The 25,439-nt window shown below is 39.5% G+C and overlaps 2 protein-coding genes across 3 annotated transcripts; both read left to right on the top strand.

The window, feature by feature from the left end:
- The first annotated feature begins 104 nt into the window (after nt 1–104).
- On the top strand, nt 105–18,411 carry lars1b (leucyl-tRNA synthetase 1b). The gene is made up of 32 exons (XM_077504732.1): nt 105–273; nt 1,324–1,445; nt 1,554–1,641; nt 1,725–1,805; nt 1,893–2,033; nt 2,518–2,679; nt 2,750–2,862; nt 2,945–3,008; nt 3,297–3,385; nt 3,465–3,690; nt 4,578–4,665; nt 5,899–5,975; nt 6,058–6,111; nt 6,572–6,712; nt 7,495–7,572; nt 7,681–7,766; nt 7,848–7,913; nt 7,994–8,076; nt 8,990–9,128; nt 10,192–10,404; nt 10,569–10,626; nt 10,769–10,832; nt 12,776–12,959; nt 13,586–13,676; nt 13,802–13,942; nt 14,764–14,904; nt 15,850–15,960; nt 16,064–16,174; nt 16,858–16,962; nt 17,056–17,151; nt 17,241–17,373; nt 17,972–18,411. The coding sequence occupies exons 1-32, from the start codon at nt 268–270 to the stop codon at nt 18,175–18,177; spliced, it is 3,558 nt and encodes a 1,185-aa protein (XP_077360858.1). The 5' UTR covers nt 105–267; the 3' UTR covers nt 18,178–18,411.
- Nucleotides 18,412–19,195: 784 nt separating this feature from the next.
- Nucleotides 19,196–23,754, top strand: plac8l1 (PLAC8 like 1). 2 transcript variants are annotated; one of them, XR_013279765.1, is made up of 5 exons: nt 19,196–20,068; nt 21,210–21,412; nt 21,489–21,625; nt 22,308–22,505; nt 23,521–23,754. XR_013279765.1 is itself a non-coding variant. In XM_077504967.1 (4 exons), exons 1-4 carry the CDS (start codon nt 20,043–20,045, stop codon nt 22,443–22,445), a joined length of 504 nt encoding a protein of 167 aa, XP_077361093.1. In that variant the 5' UTR covers nt 19,197–20,042; the 3' UTR covers nt 22,446–23,040. The 2 variants fall into 2 exon arrangements, 1 of the variants encoding a protein (XP_077361093.1); XM_077504967.1 differs by lacking the exon at nt 23,521–23,754 and having other exon boundaries at nt 19,197–20,068; nt 22,308–23,040.
- Nucleotides 23,755–25,439: the final 1,685 nt, after the last annotated feature.

The following is a 25,439-nucleotide window of genomic DNA, read 5'->3' as shown; positions in this document are numbered from 1 at the left end:
TTATTTGCTTATTAAAACACAACATGTTGCCCACATTTTGTAGATAAATTGAAGCAAGGTATGAACTTTGCCGGAGAGTAGGTGTTACGCATGTGACAGGGGCAATGGACTTCACTTCCCAGAATTCATTGCGAGTGGTGTCATCAGCCGGTGCAGCGGTGGCGTGGGTTTTCCTTCGCCTTTGCTTCTTGTCGAGCGCTTGCTTGAGTGTATTTTTTATTTTTTATTTTTGACGAAGCAACGGGATAACGTGTCGGTTGTACCGAAATGACGGTAAGTTAATTCCTTGCTGAGCAGTCTTTCCCCAAAAATATTGTTGTAAATAGCGAGCGTTACACTCCATTGACTTGCAGTGGCTGTTAGCAAGTCAGCTAGCAAACAGCTTGTCAGTAGAAGTACTCGAACTACACAAACATTCAGTAAAGTACGGCACTATTTTTTTCTCACCAGATTCCCACCGTTTACGTTTAGAGCCGCATTGGTTGTTGAATTTGAAGTTGCCACTTCTTTGATGAAGGGGCGTGAATTGCCTCGTACCTGACGATTCGATGCCGATTAATCCCGATACGAATTTAAAGTCGATTACTGTGATTTTTTTTTAAACTCAAATTTAGAAAATACTAATCAGTAAACTTGTACATGTGCACTGTAAGATTTGTATGAAAATTTATTATTTATAATTATGTCATAACTGTGAGCCACGGTTTTTAACAAACAGGTTGTAATCTGTTTCATGTTTGAAGAACAGCATTGAAATAAAAATATTAAGGCTTAATGTTGCATTAATATAAAATTCTTCCATGCTTAAGTTGTGAACCCTAACTCTAAGAAAGTCGTTCTGTGGAATTTATTTCCATGCTAATGCAAACTTAACATGTTAATGCTTTAATTAGCATGCTAATGTTAAGTTAGCATGCTATTGCTAATGTTAAGTTAGCATGCTAATGTTAAGTTAGCATGTTAATGTCAATGCTAAGTTAACATGCTAATGTTAATGCTGAGTTAGCATGTCAATGTTAATGCTAGCTTAGCATGCAAATGCCAATGCTAGCTTAGCATGCAAATGCCAGTGCTAGCTTAGCATGCTAATACCAATGTTAAATTAGCATGCTAATGCTAATGTTAAGTTAGCATACTAACGTTAATTTAGCATGCTAATGCTAAGATTGCATGTTAATGTTCGAGAATTGATTCAACATTAGCATCCTAAGGTAATATCCTGCTGTAATGTCACGAGATGATTCTGAATCGATTTTTTTCTTCTTCTTTTTTTTACACACCTACTTTGATGTACATCTTGCTTACCTTCCCGTGTCTTCCCAGGAGCGCAAGGGAACAGCAAAGTTGGACTTTTTGAGAAAGATCGAGCTCGAAATCCAGGCCAAGTGGGAGAACGACAAAACGTTTGAGAATGATGCGGCGACAACAATTGGGGAAAGTGCCCAGTAAGTCAGTCCTTGATGTTAAATGTCATAATGCGCTTTGCATTTGGGTTTGGAAGTGTTTCATGATGATGTAATGTGATGGCTTATACTTTTCCTACCGTTTCACAGCAAAAACAAGTATTTTGTCACCTTCCCCTATCCTTATATGAATGGGCGGTTGCATCTTGGTCACACATTCAGCTTGTCAAAGTGTGAGGTAAGTTTGAAATTGAAAATGTAGTCAGGAAAAGAACATGGAAATGCATCTCATGTCTTTTTTTTTTTTTTTTGCTGTCTCAGTTTGCGGTTGGCTACCAGTCCTTGAAAGGGAAGAAATGCCTTTTCCCGTTTGGTCTCCACTGTACAGGCATGCCAATCAAAGTGAGGATGTTTGTATATTTCTTGAAGATTGCCTGATACATGCGGTGTGTAGCATTGCAAAAACAAAAATCAATCTTCTTTGCAAAGGCCTGTGCAGACAAGCTCAAGCGGGAAATGGAACTGTATGGAAATCCACCGCAGTTTCCGGACGAGGAGGAAGAGGAGAAGAAGGAGAAGCCGACGACATGTGACGAAATCATCATCAAGGACAAAGCCAAGGGAAAGAAGGTCTGAATTTGACTTCAAAAATATGTTGTTCCAATTAGTCTTGGGTGGAGGCATCAAAAAACACCTACTTCCAATAGAGGCATTCCCTTTCCATGGAAAGGGGAATATTTGTGGAATATTTTCCATGCTAATGTTAACATGCTAATGCTAAGTTAACATGCTAATTAACACATGCAAATGCTAAGTTAAGATGCTAATGTTAAGTTAGCATGCGAATGGCAAGTTAGCATGCTAATGTTAATGGCAAGTTAGCATGCTAATGTTAAGTTATCATGCTATTGCTAATGTTAAGTTAGCATGCTATTGCTAATGTTAAGTTAGCATGCTAATGTTAAGTTAGCATAGCATGCTATTACTAATGGTAAGTTAGCATGCCAATGCTAACCATACTTCATTGACATCAAGATGTCACCAGATGGCACCAAAGAAATTCCGATGATTATATAAATGTCTGCCATTTTTGTAATTGTCTTTTACCCGTTAGAGTAAAGCAGTGGCCAAATCGGGTTCGGCCACCTTCCAGTGGAACATCATGAGGTCCCTTGGCCTGACGGACGGCGACATCGCCCGGTTTGCCGATGCCGAACACTGGCTGGAATATTTCCCTCCTCTGGCGGTTAAAGATCTCAAAATGATGGGCGTCAAGGTACAAAATCATCTTTTATGCCATTTTTTTTTTAAAAACACAAATGAAAGTGTGATTTGAATTCTCCCAGGTGGACTGGCGCCGCTCGTTCATCACCACAGACGTCAACCCTTTCTACGATTCCTTTGTCCGCTGGCAGTTTGTCACCCTCAAGGAGAGAAAAAAGATTAATTTTGGGAAACGGTAAGATGAAAACGCTGAATGTTTATTGGATGTTCATTTATGTTTTTGATGACTTTTTTTTTTTTTTTTTTTTTTTTTGCAGGTATACCATCTACTCCCCCAAGGATGGACAACCATGTATGGACCATGACAGGCAGACAGGAGAGGTATGCTTATGTGGTGCTTTAAAAAAATAAAAATAAAATAAAAATAATATAATAAATAAAAACGTGATCTATTCTAGATTATTCTTATTATATATATATATATATATACACAGCATAAATATAAAAGCAGTGAGGCAAAAAAAATCAGAATAAAATACAATAACATTTGGAAATAATGATATGAATAATAAAAAATATTATTATGATTAATAATGATATCAATTGAATGACATTAATTTGTTGTATGCTACCATTTTATTAAAAACTGCCTTTTGTCTTGACTTGTAGGGCGTGGGACCTCAAGAGTACACGTTGATCAAGATGAAGATCGTTGAGCCGTACACGGCCAAATTCAAGTCCAAAGTTTTTTTCAGCAGGTCACAAACTTTTGCGTCTGGTGTGAACGTGAGCAAAAAGTATTCCATTGCCGTCCGTCACGTCCTTTCTTCCCTGCAGCGCCATGAAAGGCAAGAACATCTACCTGGTGGCGGCGACCCTGCGACCCGAGACCATGTTCGGTCAGACCAACTGCTGGGTGAGGCCCGACATGAACTACGTGGCCTTTGACAGCGCCGCCGGGGACGTCTTCATCTGCAGCAAGAGGTCTGCCAGGAACATGTCCTACCAGGGATTCACCAAGGACAACGGCCGGGTCCCCGTGGTCATGGAGTTGCTGGGACAGGTGCGCAGATATACGTCACCGGAGAGGACTTCCGGTTAACGCGTTCGTTGGGTGGATGGAGAACGAGTGCAAATGATTGCAGGCGATACTTTCAAAGAGGGATGGGTTTAAGAACAATCGAATCATCGATATCGAATCCATTTTCCTTTTAATCTTTTTTTTTCCCCCACATATATTAGCAAAGTACAATTTTAAAAATCAGATTTTTAAGTTTTTTTTTGTATCTTACTTTTTTATTTAAGGTTCACATGAATCTAAAAGTATTTTCTTCCATTTATGAAAGACCTGACTTATTGCACTTTATTTTATTATTTTTAAATTGAATAATCGATTCGATTTAGAGCGTGACGTGGATTCATAAAACCATTAATTGTTTATTTTAATATCTCTATCACATAAATTCACAAGAAATTAGAATTTTAAAGGCCATTTTTTTTGTATCTTTCTATCACGAGTCAAAGTACTTTCTTGCATTTATGAAAGACCTGATTTATTGCACTTTATGACAATTCCTAATAATTTTAATTTGCATTTACAATTGTTGAATTTGAATTATGAAAAACATTTTCATCTCATCCACGCTGATGTCAATGTTTGCCTTGAACACTTGAACTGATTATAACACGTGTTATTTTCATGAATAAATAAATCATTTTCACCAGTTACCGCCTCAACAAAATTTAATTTGGAATTGAATGTTCGTGGATTTTTTTATTTTTTTTTAAATCACGTCATTGATATTTAAGAAGAATTGATCAATATCAGAGTGAAGTGAATTGAATTGAATCTGGAAAATATTGAAATCAAATCTATTGAGGAAACTTTCAAACCGTCGCCTTTTACTTGCAATTGATCCAACGCAATCTTTTTTTTTTCTTCCCGGGCAGGACATCCTGGGCTGCGCCCTGAGCGCTCCCCTGACGTCCTACAAGATCATCTACGCTCTGCCCATGCTTACCATCAAGGAGGACAAAGGTACCGCCGGAAAGTTCGTCCGCAGCAATTAAGCCGTCACGTTCACACTCGGCTTTCTTTTTTTTTTTTTTTTTTCATTTTGGCATAAAAGTGAAATGTCAGAATCCAAGTCGTAATTACCCTCGGGTCCACCTGCTTTTTAAAGGTTAGGGAAGGCAATGAGGTGTGCGGCTTTCGTGCGCTGACATTTTCAGCGCCTTTATTTACCTTTTCCTCCTTTGCAAAAATGTCCGGCGCTCATCATCAAGGTTATTTTAGTTCACTGAAACTAACAATAAAGCTTAAAACTAAAAGTCACAAAACAATTTCCTTAACAAAATAAAATAAAAAGGAAGATGTTTTTTTAGAAAACGAAAACTAACTGAAACTACATTTGATGTTCACAAAAATAATTAAAACTAACTGTAATTATGGCAAAAATGTCCTTCATTTTTGTCTATTTGAAGTCGATTTCTTTTCATATTAACCGCTGGAATAAGGACGTTTGAAAGTATGTCACACAAAAGTGACATCATCTGGCAGCAGCCAATAGAAAAGCACCTTCAGATGACATCACACCCATGCTGTTTTTTAAATATTGTGCACAAGTAATACACATTAAAAAAAAAAAAAAAAAAACTCTTGCACAATCTAACTAAAACTATAGTTATAGCAAAAATTTTGTTTGTTTTAGTCTTTGGTAATTATTTTAATGCATGATCCTTTGGGGATGATTTGAAATGTCATTTGAAGTCGATTTACTTTTGATATTAACCGTTGGAATAAGGACATTTGAAAGTGTGTCACAAAGAATTTACAAGTAATACACTTTAAAAAAACGACAACAAAAACTAAAACTAATACTGAAACTAAAACTAAAGTAAAAATTTATAAAATAACTAAAACTAATAACAATTAACCGAACCACCACGAAAACTAACTACATTTAAAAAAACAAAACTCCAAAAAAAAGTCAAAACAAAACTAAAATGAAAAAAGTAATACACATTTTTTTAAACTAATACTGAAACTAACTAAAACTAAGCATTTATTAAATAACTAGAATAGAACCACCCTGATAATGAATTAAAACTAAATCAATTTACAAAAACAAACTATAACTCAAATGAAAAATTCCAAAAGTATAACCAACAACTCTACTCATCACGCAATTAGACGACAGCTCATGTCGGGGAAAGTAAAGTCGGGGAAATAAAAATCAGCACTTGTTTTGTGGGCTTCTTCCACGATCAGGCACGGGGGTCGTGACCAGCGTGCCTTCCGACGCCCCTGATGACATCACCGCTCTCAGGGACCTCAAGAAAAAGCAAGTGAGTAGCTGATCTTTTTTTTTTTTTTTTTTTTTTTTTTTTTTTGCGGAATCACGTCAATACTCGATGTCTGTTGGAATAGGCCCTGAGGGAGAAATACGGGATCGAGGACAAGATGGTGCTGCCTTTTGAGCCGGTAAGTTCATCGCTTCAAGACGCCATCTTGAAGCCGTCAATTGTAGTTTTCAAGCTGCTATGTTGTCTGTTAGGAGTGTGACGATATATCGATATAAATCGCGGTACTTTGTCTCCCGATAGATTATCGATACGCCAAGTATCGCAATATTTGTAGTGAATATACAGCCACCGTAACGGCTCCATTGTTGATTTACAATGAAGACATTTGTACCTGTTTAATTGTAAAAAAAAAAAAAAAACAGTTTGAATATTGTGTACGAAAAGAAACGATTTTCTCATTGGAAAAACATCAGTTTATGTCTTGAGTAGTTTTTATCGTGTCTTTATGACCTGACCAATTTATGGATAATGGCGGTATCGTCATATGGTGAGATAATCGTTATCGTGAGCCCTAGTATCGTATTGTGATGTACGCAAAGTTTCCCAGCCCGAGTTGGTGTCCTGTCTTGTATTTTCAGATTCCCATCATCGACATTCCAGGTTACGGGAACCTTTCGGCGCCGCTGGTGTGCGACGAGCTGAAGATCCAAAGCCAGAATGACCGCGAGAAGCTGGCCGAGGCCAAGGAGAAAGTCTACCTGAAGGGATTCTACGAAGGGGTTAGTTAGTTAAGTGCACCTTGACCGACTCTGCTCCAGCGATTATTGCTTTTTCTTTTGCTTTTTTGCTTTTTCTTTTTTCATATTCTTTTTCTTTTTTTCTTCTTTTTACCTGGCGATTTGATTTGATACGATGAATTTTTTCTTTTAACTAAAATTTTGAAAATACGAATCAGCAAACTTGTACATGTACACTGTAATATTTGTATGATAATGTATTGAAGTGAAACGTCAACACTGTATTTGAACAACATTCAAATCAAATATTAAGGCTTCATGTTCCACTAATGTGACATTTTTCCATGCTTCAATTGTGAAAACTAACCCAAACCAACACTTTTTGTTGCATATTTCCATCAAAAATATCGATTTGGCCGCAAATCGAATCGATACAGGAATTGCACACTGTAATATCGCAATATATTGCTGAATCGATTTTTCTTAAAGGGATACTTGACTCATTGAGCCATTTTCAATAGTAAGCAATTAATATTCTGTCTATAATTGTGGTAATTTCATTATTTTTCATGTACAGTTATGAACTTTAAAAAGTAATTTTTCTACTTGCTGTCGACTGATGACGACATCACCTGTGCTGACGACCAATCATGGATCAGTTCACTTGACCAAATCCAGAAAACAGGTGAACCATGATTGGCCGTTAACTACTTCCTCAGCACAAGTGATGTCATCATCAGTCGATCACTTTTATTGTCAATGATCCAGGATCACATGTTAAACTTTGAATGTTTATTATACTGATGATGAATGAATCCCGTCAGATCATGTTGGTTGATGGCTACAAAGGTCAAAAGGTCCAGGATGTGAAGAAGCCCATCCAGAAGATGATGGTGGAAAAGGTAACCACACTTTTGTAAATGTATACAATGTGGGTGGAGTCATGGATGAATTGGCACCCCCCCCCAAGAATGTCGACGCCTCGCTGCACCTTTTTGTCTCTTTGCCAGGGCGACGCCTGCATCTACATGGAGCCCGAAAAACAGGTGATGTCGCGTTCGGCTGACGAGTGCGTGGTGGCGCTCTGCGATCAGTGGTGAGTCAAGTGAAGCGGCGCGGACGCCGACTTGAGCCAATCACGTGCCAGCTATTCCAATTGAGCTGGTTTGCGTCTCAGGTATTTGGACTACGGCGACGCTGAGTGGAAGCGGCAGGCCAACCAAGTCCTCAAGTCTTTGGAGACGTAAGAAGAGTGACATTCTTTTGATAGCAGGCCATTTTTTTGTTTTTTTTTGTTTTGCTTATCGATTTGCTTGTGCGCAGATTTTGTGACGAGACCAGGAGAAACTTTGAGGCCACGTTGGCATGGCTCCAGGAGCATGCCTGCTCACGCACGTACGGCCTCGGTAAGTGCTCACCTCCACTGTGCAAAATTTAGTTCAGTACCTCTGCTAGGCGTGTGACGATATATCGATATCGCGATAAATCGTGGTACTTTGTCTCCTGATTGATTATCCATACGCCTACACAAGTATTGCGATATTTGTAGTTGATATACAGCCACTAGAACGGCTCCATTGTTTATTACTTATTGAGCAATTACTTGGTAGGCCACTAGGGGGAGTGCCTCATAAGTGTGGTGTAGAAATGGACGCAAGTCTTCAGACGAACAAGACTCATCAGCTTATCTGTCCAGCAACTGACTCAGTTTTTGTTTTTTTTGTTTTTTGTTTTTTTTAAAACGGCTTGCGTTTTGGTTTGTTTATTTTTTTGTCTTTGCGCGGCTGTATCTCTCCAACTCTACGTCCGACCGGGTGACATACGGGCACCCGCCGATTGGTCTCCATGAGACCTTTCCAATGGTGTCTGTCCTGTCACGCCACAACATTGCATTCCGGAGATAAAAAAAAAAAAAAAAAATATCCTGCATAATGGCATCACTGTAATGGGGAGGGAGACACAAACTTTGTTTTTTGTTTTTTTTCTCCCCCCCATTTTTTTGAGTGACTGACTCCACCAAGCAGAGCCAGTGCAGACTGAAAGTGACTGTTGACAGGCCAGACACTGCAGCTTGACATGTTTTGAGACACCTGAAAAGGACTGAATGTTTTTTTTGTTTTTTTTGTACGTTGACACAACACAAACCGGCAGCAGCTTATCATCCTTCGACAGAAATAGTCTTAAAAAACAATTTGCACATTTCTATTTTTCTTTTTTCCCTTTTTATGTTTTTCTTAAGCTTGTCCACCCCCACCCCGCTTTTCCTTAAGCCTGCTGTCAAAGTGTTATTGTGTCATGTTTGTCGCCTGGTTGCCATAGGAACGCGGCTGCCTTGGGACGAGCAGTGGCTGATCGAGTCCCTGTCGGACTCCACCATCTACATGGCCTACTACACGGTGGCTCACCTCCTCCAGGGAGGCGCGCTCAACGGGCAGGGCGCCTCGCCGCTGGCCATCCAGTATGTCGGCAAGAGAAAAAAAACCTGGCTCGTCGTCGTGCGCGTGCCCGAATATCATCGTTTTGGATTTTTTTTTGTTTTGTTTGTTTCATTTTAGTTAGTTTTGATTTCATGTGGTTTTTCTTTTTTTAATTGTATGATGTCGCTTCTGCGTGACACACTTTCAAATGTCCTTATTCCGGTTCATATTAAAATCAATTGACTTCAAATCACATTTCAAATCATCCCCAAAGGCTCATGCATTCATTTAATTACCAAAGACTAAAACCAAGGACATTTTTGCAATCATTAAAGTTAGTTTTAGTTAGTTATGTAAACATAAAATGTTTCAGTTTTCGTTTTTTTAAAAAGCATTTTCGTTTTTATTTTATTTCGTTTTTTGAATTTTAGTTTGTGTTTTTCCTTAGTTTTAGTCAAGGTTATGGTAGTAAACTAAAACCAACCAAAAAACTGAAACTAAAAATTTTCATCAGTAAGTAGGTACGTGAATGAATGAATGAATGAATAACTAAACATCAAATTCATCATTTTAGTTAACTAAAATTAATATGAAAAAAACTAAAATTCAAGAAACAATTTTGTTAACGAAATAAAATAGAAACGAGAATGCTTTTAAAAAAAAAAAAAGAAAACTAAATGAGACTATTTTATGTTTACAAAACTAAAACTAACTATAATGATAGCAAAAATGTCCTTCGTTTTCGTTCATTGGTAATGAATTGAATGCACGAGCCTTTAGGGATGATTTTAAATGTGATTTTTAAGTCGATTTATTTTGAAATGAACCGGAATAAAGACGTTTGAAAATGTGTCACACAGAAGTGACATCATCTAGCAGCAGCCAATAGAAAAGCACCAAAAGATGACATCAAACTCATGGTTGTTTTTTTAAATATTGTGCACAAGTAAATACACACACACAAAAAAAAAACTATTATTGAAACTAACTAAATTTAAAAAACAAAACAAAACGAAATAAAAAGTAACTCAAATGAAAAATTGCAAAACTATAAATGACATGGAACTCATCGTTTCCCCATTTCTGTCTTATTGTTTGTGTCAGAGCGCATCAGATGACCAAGGAGGTGTGGGACTTCATCTTTTTCAAGACGTCGCCGTTCCCGAAGACGGACATCCCCAAGGAGCATCTCCAGAGGCTGAGGCGGGAGTTTGAGTATTGGTACCCGGTGGACGTGCGCGTGTCGGGCAAAGACCTGGTGCCCAACCACTTGTCCTACTACCTCTACAACCACGTGGCCATGTGGCCCTATGACAGGTGAGTTTTTTTTTTTTTTTTTTTTTTTTTTTCGGGGGGTCTTTGCGTCGGCGGATTGGTCTCGACAGTGACTGTCCCGTAAATGCTTCCAGAAGTGTCGATCTGATAAAATGTTGTCAACCCTCTTTTATGACACCGCCGACGTCGCCCTCTGTTGTCCATAGCGAGAAGTGGCCAAAGGCTGTGCGAGCCAACGGACATCTGCTCCTCAACTCTGAGAAGGTACGTCTGATTTTTTTATTTAATTAATGGGCAGATTTGTCATATTGAATCAAACGTTGTCACACGATCTTGTGCGCTGCTTTTTGATGGAAAAACTCTCTGCGGGATGGCGCGTTAACATCTGCTTTTCTCGTCCAAGCAGATGTCCAAATCAACCGGAAACTTCCTCACGCTCAGCCAAGCCATCAAAAAGTTCTCAGCAGACGGTACGATCGTTTTCCTTCTTGCAACATTTCTCATCCTCCTAAATGAATAGACACTTGACAAATTGAATTTGGGACTGATGAAAAATAGTATCGAGACATTCCCAGGAAGTAGGTCACGGCCAATCACGGCTCGCCTGTTTTCTGGGTTTGATCAGTAAACTGAGCCATGATTGGTCGTGAGCACAGGTGATGTCATCATCAGTCGACTGCAAGTGGAAAAATTTGTATTTAAATGTATTAAATGTACATAAAAACAATTATCAAATTAATTCTTGACAAAATATGAACTTTTTGCTGCTGAAAATGGCTCAATGAATCAAGTATCTCTAAGTTTCTGCCATTCTTATTTTTAAGTGAAACATCTGCCGAGCGCATGAGTCATTACACATTATTGCACAATAAATATTTTGCTCGAAAATAAACAAGCTCATTTATATTCCTAATGAGATGCAGATATAATTTACAGCTTGATTAGAAGTGACTTCCCGTATGATCATTTCATTTATAGTAATCACAAAATGACTGATTCCATATGGAAAGTACTTAAAAAAAAAATCTGATAGAAGTGAGTTCATTGCCTCGTTTAACGTTTCCATCACGTCCATTCTTTGTTGCTCTGAATTTTCCCACGAAGCTCGCATTGCCTTGATTTCGATCTCACCTCTGACACCTTGTTTTCCCCGCAACTTCCTTTTTCCCGTTTTGAGCCGGTTGAATAATAGATGAGCGACGTGTTTGCGTTGCGAGCCCGCGTGGGCGTAAAAAGAAGCTCCGCGTTCTTGACGGCAGACGAGACGTTTTTGGGTTCGCGACCCGTCTCGCGCCTCTCAAAAGGCGCCTGTCGCGCGTTGGCTTGACGGCTTCCGCCTGCAGATGGAGACGGAGGGGCAAAGACGGCTTTTTTTCCTGTTCATTGTTGCGTTGCCGGTTCCACAGCTGTGGGATCAACAGCAAAAAAAAAAAAAAAAAAAAAAATGGCATCACTTCAATTGCAATGACGTCCAATTAAAGCAATCTCTTGATGAAGACGTCTCGGAGCTGGTGCCTGCTGGGTATTCATTTGCACGAGTCTCAAGTTGACAGTCATTTTGCTGATGAAGAGATGAAGACGGTCGCTTGTCGTCGTGTTTGCTCACGCATGAATTAGCCACTTTCCTCAAACGCTCGGATGGACGCCGCATCTCGTCGTTCAACAATTGAGACGCTTCGCCTCAAAGTGGTGGAAACTAGGGGTGCGCCCATCGATCGGCCGGCCAATTCATCGGCCCCGATTTCCTTAATTTTGGGAAATCGGTGATCAGCCGATCCCAGCAGACGTTTTCACATTTCGCAATCGAGTTCACTCCCGGCTGTTTAACTGGATTTGGACAAATTTTGCAAGGCCCACACAATATTGTGTTCTATTGCTATCAAAACATGGAACCTACCAAAAAGAAAGATTAGAGTCTCTTCTTTCATCAGGAAAAAAAAAGTAGATTTCTATCTGTTTCCGTTTTGTAGCAATTAGCATTAGAATATAGATCCGTTTCATCATTATTCACAAATCTTTTGAGAATTGTGAGTAATTGAGCTTTTTTTCAACACGGCCCTGGTTGATTTCCTTTACTCTGCTGCCACCTGCTGGCTGTTTGTGTAATAACTAGTATTTCTTCAACCGTCTTTGCAGTTGAGGCTGCATCAAATGCATTCTGTATACGCTAACATAAAAAAAAAAAAAAACAATGCTAGAGCTCCACTGAAAAGGGCCAGCAGGTGGCAGCAGAGTATAAGAGATCAACCAGGGCCATGTTGGAAAAAAAAGCTCGACAACTCACAATTCTAAATAGATTTGTGAAGAATGATGAAACTTAACTATATTCTCATGCTAATTGCTGCAAAATTGGATTCCTGTGCATTGTTTCTCATTTCATTGATTTTTTATTTATTTTTTGGCTCTGGTTCAGGCATGCGTCTGGCCCTGGCCGACGCGGGCGACACGGTGGAGGACGCCAACTTTGTGGAGACCATGGCGGACGCCGGCATCCTGCGCCTTTACACCTGGCTGGAGTGGGTCAAGGAGATGATAGCCAACCAGAACAACCTGAGGACTGGACCTGCCGACACCTTCAACGACCGCGTTTTCGCCAGGTATTGGGACAATGCAATCATCGGTTTATCCCTACTCTGAATGATCGGACATGGGCAGTCACAAGAAGGTGTCATGCTTATGGCAAAAGTTACATTTTCTTGTGTCTGGGTTATTTCAACTCACTGTGACAATTAGCTTGGCCTCTCTCAGAGCATTTTTTTTTTTTTTTAATGGGGGTGTTGACTGTTGACTGTCCCAAATATATTTAAAAAAACAAAAAACAAAAACAAAACAAAAAAACGTTGCACATATGCATTCAGCACCTGCTATGTAAGATTTATTTTTATTTTTAATTTTTTAAGCAAAGCAAGCACTGGATGTACATCAAGGTCAAGTTTTCCCCAATGCTTTTATCTCTGTAGTGCAGTAACTTTTTTTTTTTTTTTTTTTTAGTTCCTTAAACTAGTCAACGCTCACCTCACTGACCATACGAGTGGGCACGCATGCAAAATATTCATTTGAAATATCATATGAAAGCTGCCGTCAAATAAATTTGGTTTGCGAGCCAGTCTGGAAGCATTTCAGAGGCTGCATTAAAAAAAATAATAATAAAAAAAAAATCTTTTTTTAAAAGAAGCCCCAAGTCGAAACTTGAAAGGATTTTTTTTTTGTGTGTGTTGGCCAGCGAGATGAATTCTGGAATTTTGAAGACGGAGCAACACTACGACAGGATGATGTTCAAAGAGGCTTTGAAGTGTGGATTCTTTGAGTTCCAGGTAAATAAATAAAATACAAAATAAAAAAAGGCTGCCATCCTCGCACAAGCAATTCACAATTGTTCATTCCGAAAACAAACAAACAAACAAGAAAATAATAATAATATGAAGAATGTTTCCTACAGGCTGCCAAAGATAAGTACAGGGAGTTGGCCATCGAAGGCATGCACCGACAACTCGTCTTCCAGTTCATCGAGAGACAAACGCTGCTGCTGGCCCCCATCTGTCCTCACCTGTGCGAGTACACCTGGGCACTGCTGGGCAAGGTTTGTCATTTATCCTTCAATTTCCTTCGTAAGCATTCACTAATAGCATGCAACTTTCAGCATTCCCACGCATTTTTTTTTTTTGTTTTTTTGCAGGTGAGCTTTGTTTTTTTTTTGTTTTTGTTTTTTTGAGTACCTTTTTTTTTTCAGTTTTTTTAATCTTTTTTTTTTTTCTGTTTTACTGATATATTTTTTTCCCAAAAAAAACAGGGGAAAAAAATATTCAGGAAAAACAGGAAGTAAAAAGTATTTTTTTTTATGACAGAACAGTACTCAGTAAAACTTCAATTTTAACATTTTAAAACATTTTTTTTTTCACTTTTTGAAGCACACAATTGTGAGATAATCGTTATCGTGAGCCTTGTATTGCATATCGTGAGGTAACCACCCGTTAATTCTGATTTGCAACACTGACCGCGAGTTCGCACCTGACTGATTTTCATCCTTTTTTTTTTTTTTTGTCCACTTGAAAGGGACGTTTTGAAAAGCGCAGCGCGAATATATATTCATGAGTACACCCACCATCAACCCGGTTTATTTCATCCATCCGAGGCTCGCTGTGACCACCAGGATCTTGTCTTCACATACTCACTCGTTCCAAACGACGCAGAGGGCCAAGAATATTTTCAACACTCTCATGCACGAGCACAAAAAAAGAAGAGAAGAGATCATCAAATAATAAAAATTGGACTCGTCACTTAGCAACAAACCCAAAGCTGACAAATTGGATTTCCCGCTAAAAAAAAGTGGAACATGCACCTCTTCTAACGACGACGGTTTTGTAAAGTCCACTGAAAGCTGTCCTCTTTCTATCCCGACAGCCCTCTTCGGTGACCAAGGCGACGTGGCCCAGCGCCGGGCCCGTGGACGAGATCCTCATGCGCTCGTCGCAGTACCTGACGGAGACGGCGCACGACCTGCGACTCCGACTCAAAGCATACATGCTTCCCCCCAAAAATAAGGTACCGCCGTGCGACACGAGTCGACGTGCTCTGCTGGGAACGCAAAATATTTGCAAATGTGGAATTTCTTAGAATACTTTTGGAATTTTTCATTTGAGTTTTGTTTTTTAAATGTATTTTTTTTAATTATCAGGCTGGTTATTAGTTTATTTGATAAATGTTTAGTTTTACTTTCAGTATTAGTTTTAGTTTTTTTTTAAAGTGTATTACTTGCGCGCATTATTTAAAAAAACAGCATGGTAGCGACGTCATCTTTTGGTGCTTTTCTATTGGCTGCTGCGAGATAACGTCACTTCCTGCGTGACACACTTTCAAACATCCTTATTTCAGTTCATATCAAAATAAATCGACTTGAAGTCATCCCCAAAGTCTAATGCATTATAAATTAATTACCAAAGACTAAAATGAAGGACATTTTTCACTATAATTATAGTTTTGTAAACATAAAATGTGATTTCAGTTAGGTTTTGTTTTTTAAAAAGCATATTCCGTTTTTATTTTTATTTCATTAAAGGAATTGTTTTTTGAATTTTAGTTTTAGTTTTTCCGCTAGTTTTAGTTCACTAAAATTATGAATTTAATCTTTATTTTTTTATTTTTTTATTTTTTTATTTATCCACTTACATACTTATTAGTTTATTGATGTACATTTTATTCACTTTTATACATACGTTTTGTTTTGTTCTTATTTGACTTACTCTTTACTGCATGACCAATTTCTGTTTCATACACAGCAATTGCTTGTTTTAAAAGGTTCTTTATAAATAAAGTTGAGTTGAGTAAAAATAACCTTGCTAAGCCCCATTTTTGGTTTCACGTCGGCTATGTTTTATTATTCCAAAATATGGACTTGGGGAATTTTCAAATCAATGTGTAGATTGTTTTTTTTGTTGTTGTTGTTTTTGTAATGATCACTATTGTGTTTTTGTGTTTTTCCTTGAGCAGAAAGGTGAGGCGAAGCCCCCCAGCAAACCTTCCCACTGCACCATCTACGTGGCCAAGAGCTACCCGGCGTGGCAACACAGCGCCTTGTCCCTGCTGGGAAAGCACTACAAGGTCAGCCACACATTCGAGAATACATATTGCCATACATGACAGGATGGCAACAATTGTTTTGTGTTTTTTTTTTTGTTTTGTTTTTTTCCCCCCATCTGTGCAGAGCAACAACGGCGTCCTTCCCGACAACAAGGTGATAGCGAGCGATCTGGGAGCGCTGCCCGAGCTGAAGAAGTACATGAAGAGGGTCATGCCCTTTGTGGCCATGATTAAGGTACATCATCGACCCGGCAAAATGGCCGCTCCGTGCCTGAATAAAGCCCAATGAGAATTTACGTTACAACGACAATTTGCGTTTCATTTAGCTTGATTTATCTCAAGTTGATACTTGAGCCATTTTCAGCAGCAAAAAAATGTCAATTTTTTTCATGTACAATTAATACCTTTTTAAAAAAAAAAAGAAGTCATTTTTCTACTTGCTGTCGACTAATGACATCATCACCTGTGCTAACGGCCAATCATGGCTCAGCTGTTTTCAGGGTTTGGTCAATAAAAAAAGAAAAAAGAAAAGTAAAAGTAAATCTTTAAAAAAAATAAAATAAATCTGTGCGTGCTGTCAAGTTTCCGCTGGAGTGACGTAAACACAGCCGACACTCGACTCACTTTTTTTTTTTTTTGCACTTTAATCTTGAATCTAGCATTTAAAAAAAACAAACTTTAATCTTTAAATGGATAATTATGACTTTATTCTCAAAATTATGACTTATTCTGAGAATTCTGACTTTAAAGTCTTTAAACATTAAAGTGAGAATAAAGTCAAAATCCTGCCAAACTTTTTTTTTTTTTTTTCTTTTCGCCCTCTCTTCACTGAGCCTAATCCTGTTGGGTAGTTTCTCATAAACGTGAGTGAGAAACGGGAGTTAAAGCGTCATGCGTGTTTTTCTTTCCTTTGCGTAGGAGAACCTTGAAAAAAGCGGTCCCCGGGTTTTGGACCTCGAGCTGGAGTTTGACGAGCGGGCGGTCCTGACGGAGAATCTGGTCTACTTGACCAATTCCCTCGAGGTACGAAACCGCCACACACCTGACAAAAAAAACAACAAACGGCACCATGCGCAATCGTCAAGGTGTTTTTTTGTTTTTTTTCCCCCCATGCAGCTTGAGCGGATCGACATCTTGTTTGCGTCGGAGGCCGACGACAAAGTGAAGGAGGACTGTTGCCCGGGGCAACCGTACTGCGTGTTCAGATCCGAGGTGACCGCTCGCGCCGCAAGGAACGAACGGACGCCAAATTTTGCGCATGAATGTTGAAACGTCCAATTTTTTTGTGTGCGGACGGACAGCCGTCGGTCCGCGTGACCTTGGTCAACCCGCAGCCGTGCAACGGCCTCTTCGCCACCAAGCTGGACATCCGGCAGGGCGACAGCGGCGACGTCGTCGTTCACAGGCTGGCCAAGGTCAACAGGCTCATCAAAGGTCGGTTGGGCCGGGTACCCGTTCTCATTTCCTCAGTCGATTCCGTTTCCATTCACAAGAGTTCACTTGGACTCCATTTCGATTGTTTTCCGATTCATTTCAGTTTAATCTAATTTTGAGTAATTGTGGAACATCAGTTCCTCTTAAACACATGATTTAAAAAAAAAAAAAACTCCACGAGCCAAATTTTGCAGAGGCAGTACCTGTTTTCATACTTCATAAAAGGGAAAAGGGTTTTATGAATCATCATGCTCAAAAAGGAAAATTGATTCGATCGATTATTTTTGATTTTTTAAACACAGCCCATCCATGTTGACATTTTGAAGTCTAAAAACCCTTTTGGATCATATTTGAAAGTGGCGTCCAATAATAATTAAGGGATGTCACGATATTGCCGATATCGTGATATTAAGACTACCACAATGTCGTCGTCGTCGACAGATATTAAAAGCAGCACATCTGTTTAAAAAATGTCAAGTTGATTTCCACTTGTGCGATTGCAGCACCCTCTGGTGGTTGGTTAGTTTCTTGCCGTTGAATTTTCTCCAGGCATGTTTTGGCCCTTCCGTAATAACAATGTGACCTCCCCGATGCCCAGATCTGTCGAGAGTGAAGCTGATGCGCTACGAGGACCCCCTGCTGGGCCCCCGCCGGGTGCCCGTGCTGGGCCAGGAGGCGCTGGGCAAAGTGCTGCTCTCGCCTCAGTCCGTGTTCAGCATCAACCTCGACGACAAGAAAGTCAGCGTGGCCGACGGCGGGCTCGCCGACGTCGACATCGGCGACACGCTCGCCTACTTGGTTTAATTTCACACGCACACAAACACAAACACGCACGCACTCATCGTGAAATGTTGCGACAAAACAGCCAATCATGATTTTCATATCTGGAAACGTTTTTTTAATAATATAGCAAACTTTGGAGCGACTTTGATCATAGAAAAATATATATGAAGCGTCGTCACGGTCCCTCCTGTTTGTCTCATGTGCTTATTATTATTTTTCCAGAGAAATAATAAAACCGGTGAAATGAAATGTTTAGGATCTGTCGTTGTTTTTCCCCACCCGCAGTCATAACTCTTATTTCTTTCCAGGACACATTTTTATGCAGTTTAAAAATGACACACTTTCCTCAAAGTGTCCCCTATATACCGCTGGGCCCATGGTAAGTTATGTATTTTGTTGCCATGGCGATTAGCGACAGCGCTAGGACCCCATGAGAACCATTTAAAAGTGCCGTTGAGTTTATTTGAACGTGAAAATTAATAAAAATAAAACGATAACAGTAGGAAACATATACAACTAAAATAAATAAATAACTACAAAACAATCAAAATTCAACCAAGCGCACCTCACATCGATTTTCTTCATCTTTTCGTAGTTTACATATTTATTCTTCATCAGTGGAAAAAAAAGGTAACAAACATAACAGTGATGATGAACAGCTATATAATAATAATATTAAATCAATACTCCAAAAAAACAACAATATCAAATCCCAAGATGCAAACCATAGTAAGCTGAAATATGTCATCAATAAAGCAGCTGCACTCCTCATCACCTATTGGTCGTCTAAGCCCCTCCCATTTTCTTTGCATCCCGCAAATACGTCACTTTTATGTTTGATTCATATTTGTACATTGTTTTAAGTTCTCCATAATTTCACCCCGCAAAACGAAATACACAACCTTCTGTTTGAAACAAATAATATTCATTTTTAGATTTCCTATGATGAAAAAAACCAAACCTCTTGTCTATAATCTCTTAATCTTGCTCTATTTTTGTACTTGAGTATTTTATTTTTTTTCCGGGGGTGTGTGGGAGTGACTAACAAAAAAAAGTGTCACAGTCAACATAAACAAATAAATCAACTGAAGGTATTTTCTCCCTGAATCTTTTTTTTTTTTTTTCCCATGGAGTCACTTTTTGTTTGCCCGCCCAAGGGTGAGCGTAACATTTACTTGCGTTTGTTTGTGTTTTTAGAAAAGGGAACATCACAAATGTGGCCGTCTGACTTGAAACGATGGAGGAATGCTTTTATCATATCGTAATCATTTGCTTGAAGCCTTTTGGAAAAATAGCAATTGTTGCAAAGCTGTTAAAACGAAATTAAGTGCAATTTGCGGAGAAATTGCGTGGGAATGCTGAAAGCTGAATGAATGAATGAAGCTGAATTTACGGGGAAAATAAGTACATGTGACTGATGTTGGTCACAACCAATATTTGTGTGTCACTAAATGATTGGTTAACTTGACTTTAAGGGCGGGAGGGAGTCATGTTGTCATATTTCTGGATGATAGACTTCAAAGTGCTTTCTTTATAAACAATTTGTTTTGCCTGTGAAAAGGAACGACGCATGACTTATCATTTTACTTCGAAATGTTAGCAATCATTCAAACCTAATTTATAGAATGCAAAATCTTAAATAATTAACTAAGAAATAGTATTTATTTTTTGTTGTAGCATGTATGATCAACCATACATTACCTTGCGTCTTTTGCAGCGTTTAGTGCAAAGGACGGCTAAAAGACTTTTATCTCTCCTGAACAGCATTTTTTTTTTTTTTTTTTTTTCTCATAACTTGTGTGTTATTATCTGGCCCGGACATGCTTCCTCGCACTCGGTGAGTGTCACGTCTCTTCTCTCGTGGACGCCAGCAAGTCGGAGGCGCGATGGCGCAGACCGTCGTCACACGCCAGTAAGTGTTTGTTTGTTGGGCTTGTCGGCCGCTCGGCGTCTTTCTTGGCGCCAACGTTGGCAGGCCACAACGTTCATTCGTCTACATTCCCGTCATCGCATGAGATCCGATAATGTACACATTGATTTATTGCTTTTTAATCTTACAGACTCGACTTGACTTCATGCTATTGTGGCTCGTGTTCATTTTGAAATTTCATCTCAGCTTTAGTCGGGTTTCAATCACGCTTGTTAGTTTTTATCACAGTTCGTCCACCAGATCCCGTTTTTATTTTTAAGTCGGCTTTAAAGCGAGAATTTTAGACTTTATTTTAATCCAAGTTTTGGGCAACGAAAACTCGCTGTAGTGTAGTTATAGTCAAGACAATCATTTTACCCCTGTAAAAAAAATAAATAAATAAAAAATTGTCATTTGTTGAACATTTCGGATCTACAACAATTTGACATCAAAGTTTAGCTTTTTTTTTTTTTTTTTTTTTTTTTGAATGAAAAGCAACTTGACACACAATTACAGTATATATCAAGTGTCCACTAAGGCGCCATGCTACAAGCTAGGAAGATAGCAAGCACCAGTTAGCGGTTGGATAAACACTCTTGTAAGCTTTTTTTTTTTTCTTTTTTTTTTTCTTTTCTTTTTTTTTGCTTTTTTACAAAATCATACAATTTTCATCTCGTTTTTGTTCATGAACTAAAATGTCTACAGATTTTAGTCCATTTTTTATGAAGTGAAGTACATTTTAGTCGACGAAAATGCATTCTGATTTGGTCCTAGTTATTGTTTATTAATGAGGCTTTTAGTCTGGTCTAGTTTTAGTCCAGTGAAAAATGAAATGTGCATTGACAAAATAATTTTTGTCTAGTTTTCATTGATGAAAGGAACACTAATTGTGACTAATTTCCCCATTGGCAAGTGATGGAATAAAATTTTTATTTTAGAATGGATAATTGACGTGTATAGCCGTCAAAGGCAGTGAATGTTGAAATTTGAACGGTGTAAATCGGAAGTATCATCTGGGAGTTGTTACATGGCAAAAAGTGAGGAGAATAACATAACAATGCTTTCAGCATTCCCACAATGAACGTATTTATGTGTTTGCCTTGATATAAGAACAATCCAAGTGCTGACAAAGCGCTGCATGTAGACCGTCTCGATCAGGGTTTCGGGAGGAGGAGGAGGAGGAGGAGGCGGATCCCAATTTGAAGTTGAGGCCAAACCACGCCTTTTGCGAGGCGGCGCCGACCCAGCCCGGCCTGGGCGTCACCACCACCACCGTCACCACCATCACGCAGACGGGCGGCGACTGGACCAGCGGCCTGTTTGACGTCTGCCGGGACAAGTGGACGTGTAAGCGTATTCGGGCAAAGTCTTCTTGTCCTCGTTTACGTCCCACATGCATGAGATGGCGTCCTCCCCCGCGCAGGTGCGGTGGGCGCGGCGGCGCCGTGCTGCTTGGACCTGAGTCTGGCCAACCAGTACGGCGAGTGTTGGTGTTTGCCTCTCCTGCCGGGATCCACCTTCGCCATGAGGGTCGCGCTCAGGGAGCGATACAAGATCCGAGTGAGTCCAATTTCGACAACGCGCATTTTTCACCACAACAAAACCCGCATTAATAAATAAGTGGGACGAAATCATTCTGCATTTTCGTCGACTAATGAAGACGAGACGACAATGCGCTTCACGAAATACAACTATGAACATTCAGCCTTTTATATTATTATTATTCCTCTCTTTATTCTTTTAGTATTTTCATTCTATAGTTTTGGCTCGGTCTTATGTTCTTAAAAAATGATCCCCAGTTTCTGCGACAGAAGCTGGGGTTCGGTCTGCTTTTTTTTTTTTTTATTTGTATTTATTTATTTATGATGAAACTATGTAAAGCCGTTTTAGTTGCATTTTTTTTGTATGAAAAACTGCTGCATAAACTAGACTAAGTGCAATTTGTGTAGAAATTGCGTGGGAATGCTGAATGCTAAGATTTGAATGAATGTGGAATGCTTATGAAGTGAATGGAGAGATAAATTGTGAAATGATAACCTCCTGGTTACGGGACAATGCAGTTTCCCAACTGTGCCACCGAGCAGTGGAAGACATCCGGTAATGATGTATGGAAGTGGGCGTGGAAAGTGACACTTAGGAAAAAAAAGTTGAATGTCTGTCCAGCATTCCCACAGTAACGATTGATGATTGGTCGCAATGGAACTCGGAAGCGATGAATAACGTTGCGGGTGGTGTCCCGCAGGGCAACATGTGCGAGGACTGGAGCGCGGCGTGCTGCTGTTACCCGCTGTCGGTGTGTCAGATGGCGCGCGAGATGAAGCGGCGCACGCTGACCCGCACGTACCACGTGGCCACCGCGCTGCACTGCTCTTCAACGTAAACTGCCAACGTCTCACAAGTCATCTCCAAATGGCGATTCCTTTCCTGGCCACTTGATTAGGTACACTTGCGCAATCAAATGGGATGCAAATCTATTGCAGCAATTGTGTGGTCATGAAAAGAAACTTAACGCACACTTCATGAACTCTGGCATCATAAATAAGCAACGTGATGACAATTGTTGATTTATTCTCATTTTCGTTACCTTCTTGTCAACATGCCAGGGACAAAATATTAGGAACAGCCTTTTAGTTGGATGCGGTTCAATGTCAATGATTATTGTTTATAAGATGCATCAATTATGACCATAAGGTGCCTTTGAGTCTTTCATATTTTGTTTTATTCATTGAACTCATTGACTGGCAGCCATTTTGACTGAAACAATCCCCCTTCACTCTTGGCTCTTTGACTGGATTTTGACAGATTTTTGCAAGGCCCACAAAATATTCTGTTTTATTTCTATAAAAACATGAAAGCTGCTAAAAGAAAGATTAGAGTTTCTTCTTTCATCAGGAAAAAAAAAAGTACATTTGAATCTGTTTCTGTTTTGTAGCAATTAGCTGATTTTCAACATGAACCCTGGTTGATCTCTTAAACTCTGCTACCACCTGCTGGCTGTTTTGGGAATTACTACCTTTTTTCCTGTGCAATTGATAGGCTGCATCAAAGCCTTCTGTATGATCGAGCATAAAACTTAAAACATTTACAATAGAACATATTTATACGTTTTTGGGAGCAAATGAGTTTTTAATTAGATGAAAATTGTGTCCTACTTTCACGAATAGCAAAATATGTGGTGGACAATTTTTGGCTAATTTTTTTTTTTAAGAGCACAAGGTGGCCGGAATATTGTTCAACAAATGTATTTTTGTGCGATTAATGTGAAACCTTTTACTACCATAATCAGCTTATCATCAAAAAGCCTTGTAGAGAAGAAGGAAAAAAAAAAGTGATCTATATTATTTGACTGCACGTCCAGAGATATGAGCCTCATAATCTTTGCAGCCGCCGCGTTGCGATGCTTTATGGATTTTTGCACGTCTGAGCTTTTTTGATTTTTGTCTCGCACGCCAAAGGTCAGCTGACACATTAAATGGAAATCCCCTCTCTGCTACACGTCGGCCAGATATAAGCGTGGAAGTGAGCAAAGATCTGCGGAGCCAATGCAGTGGATAGAAAAAGTCTTCACACCCCTGTTCAAATGCATGAAATATGAAAAACGAGACCAAGACAAAAAAAATTTCCACCATGATGGACCCACAGCTTGTGCAACGTAATATTTGCATGAATGGTAATGGTGGTGCGCAAAATTTCATCCATCTATGCTTTATTAGGTACCTAATAAAGTGCCCTGTGGGACCCCTGACGAGAGATGCCGCAAGCGTGCTGCTCATAAATTGCATTTCCATATTTGCAGTTAACGCATCCCTGCCCGCGTTGATGTTCAATCATGTCGTGAAATCCTGATTGGCGCGCTTCTTTTCCGTCCTTTTTGAAATGCCAGCCAGCAAGCGTGCGAAAACATCGTTAGGCAAAAAAGCAGATGGCTGCTCAAAAGGCAAACCTGCCATTAATTAGCATCTCGTGGACGACCTGGCAGCCATTTGGGGAAAAGTTACATTCTGCATCACGTGAAAGAGGAAATGTTGGAAGAGTTCCCTCGTTTAGCGCGGGTTCGTCGTTCGCGGATTTATTACAGTGTGCTTGTTTTTGTTGTCGTTTTTCTCCCACTTCTGCTTCCTGCCAGCTGCCAACTGTGCTTTGGGATTTTTTTATTTTTTTCCCAGCTCTCTGACTGACAAAAAAAGCCTTGCGGCTGGGAAAAGAAGAAGAAAAAAAAAATGCCTTCGCTCATCCCTCCTCGGTCACCAGGGGGCAGTCTTGCCGCAGATGCCAGTTGACTTTGCTGTTTTCCAATAATAATAATAATAATAATAATAATAATAATAATGAGAGTGTGAGTGAAGCTGCCCGCAGGGAGAAGTAAGTCAGTCCAGTGTGCTGATCTCAGGTCCGATTCGGATCTTCCCCCAGCGGGAAAACAGGTCAACATTTGAAGGCGCATCTCAAGTCAGCAGGCGGCCCATAAAAAAGAAAAAAAAACGCACGCGCTCATATTATGACTTTCTGCACTTTCAGCATCAAAAAGGCGCAAATGCATCTTGTAGCAAAGTGGCCTCTGGGGAAATGGACGCGAGTCATTTATAGGCTCCGTCGCGCAATCTTGCAAACAAAATGAAATGAAAACGCGCCTCAAGGGGGAGCACATCAAGAGTCTCCACTTGCACTTTTAAGGAAAACATGATGACGCCACAAACAAGCCTTATGTACACCCACCCACAATTTGTCATCAATCCATCATCCCTCCATTTTCTTCAGCACTTTTGTCTTGTAATAATAATAATAATAATAATGATAATAATACATTTCTTTTGCATAGCGCTTTTCAAAATACACACACGCTTCTCACTTCACTTATTTCGCCCATTATAGCAATAAAAAGTTTCTATTTTGTCTGTAATTAATTATTTTTCATGTACAAATTTAGTACCTTTAAAAAGCAACTTGCTGTCGACTAAAAATGACATCACAATGTGCTCAGGTAACCAATCACAGCTCACCTGTTTTCTAGGTTTGGTCATGTGACATTTATAAGCTGAGCTGTGATTGGTTACCTGAGCACATTGTGATGTCATTTTCAGTCGCCGGCAAGTTGCAAATTGTGTTTTTGAAGGTACTAATTGTACATGAAAAATAATGGAAATATCAAATGTATTATAGGCAAAAAATTCATGTTTGACTGCCAAAAATGGCTTCGCATTTTCGCTAACCAGAATGCAACTTCACTAGATGGCAGAATTTTCTGAAGATTTTGGCGTTTTGATTTCAATTTCCAATCAAGGAAGTGATGCTGCGGACCAACTGAGCCCTGCGAGTGTGTTAGCTTGCGGCGCAGCTCGCTAGCGCCTTTTGTTGCCATGTAAGTGCAGTTGAG

The sequence above is a fragment of the Festucalex cinctus genome, chromosome 18 (assembly GCF_051991245.1).
Source record: "Festucalex cinctus isolate MCC-2025b chromosome 18, RoL_Fcin_1.0, whole genome shotgun sequence".
Taxonomy (NCBI): domain Eukaryota; kingdom Metazoa; phylum Chordata; class Actinopteri; order Syngnathiformes; family Syngnathidae; genus Festucalex; species Festucalex cinctus.
This window is presented reverse-complemented; position numbering and strand designations above follow the sequence as displayed.

What these genes read in the sequence shown, in the direction of transcription:
- lars1b (XM_077504732.1), top strand. An exon ending in TACCATCAAGGAGGACAAAG is followed by an intron (nt 4,666 to 5,898) that starts GTACCGCCGGAA and finishes TTCCACGATCAG; the next exon opens with GCACGGGGGTCGTGACCAGC. An exon ending in GTGGCGCTCTGCGATCAGTG is followed by an intron (nt 7,767 to 7,847) that starts GTGAGTCAAGTG and finishes TTTGCGTCTCAG; the next exon opens with GTATTTGGACTACGGCGACG.
- plac8l1 (XM_077504967.1), top strand. Translation starts at nt 20,043, where the DNA reads ATGGCGCAGACCGTCGTCACACGCCA. An exon ending in CTGCCGGGACAAGTGGACGT is followed by an intron (nt 21,413 to 21,488) that starts GTAAGCGTATTC and finishes TCCCCCGCGCAG; the next exon opens with GTGCGGTGGGCGCGGCGGCG. An exon ending in GGGAGCGATACAAGATCCGA is followed by an intron (nt 21,626 to 22,307) that starts GTGAGTCCAATT and finishes GGTGTCCCGCAG; the next exon opens with GGCAACATGTGCGAGGACTG.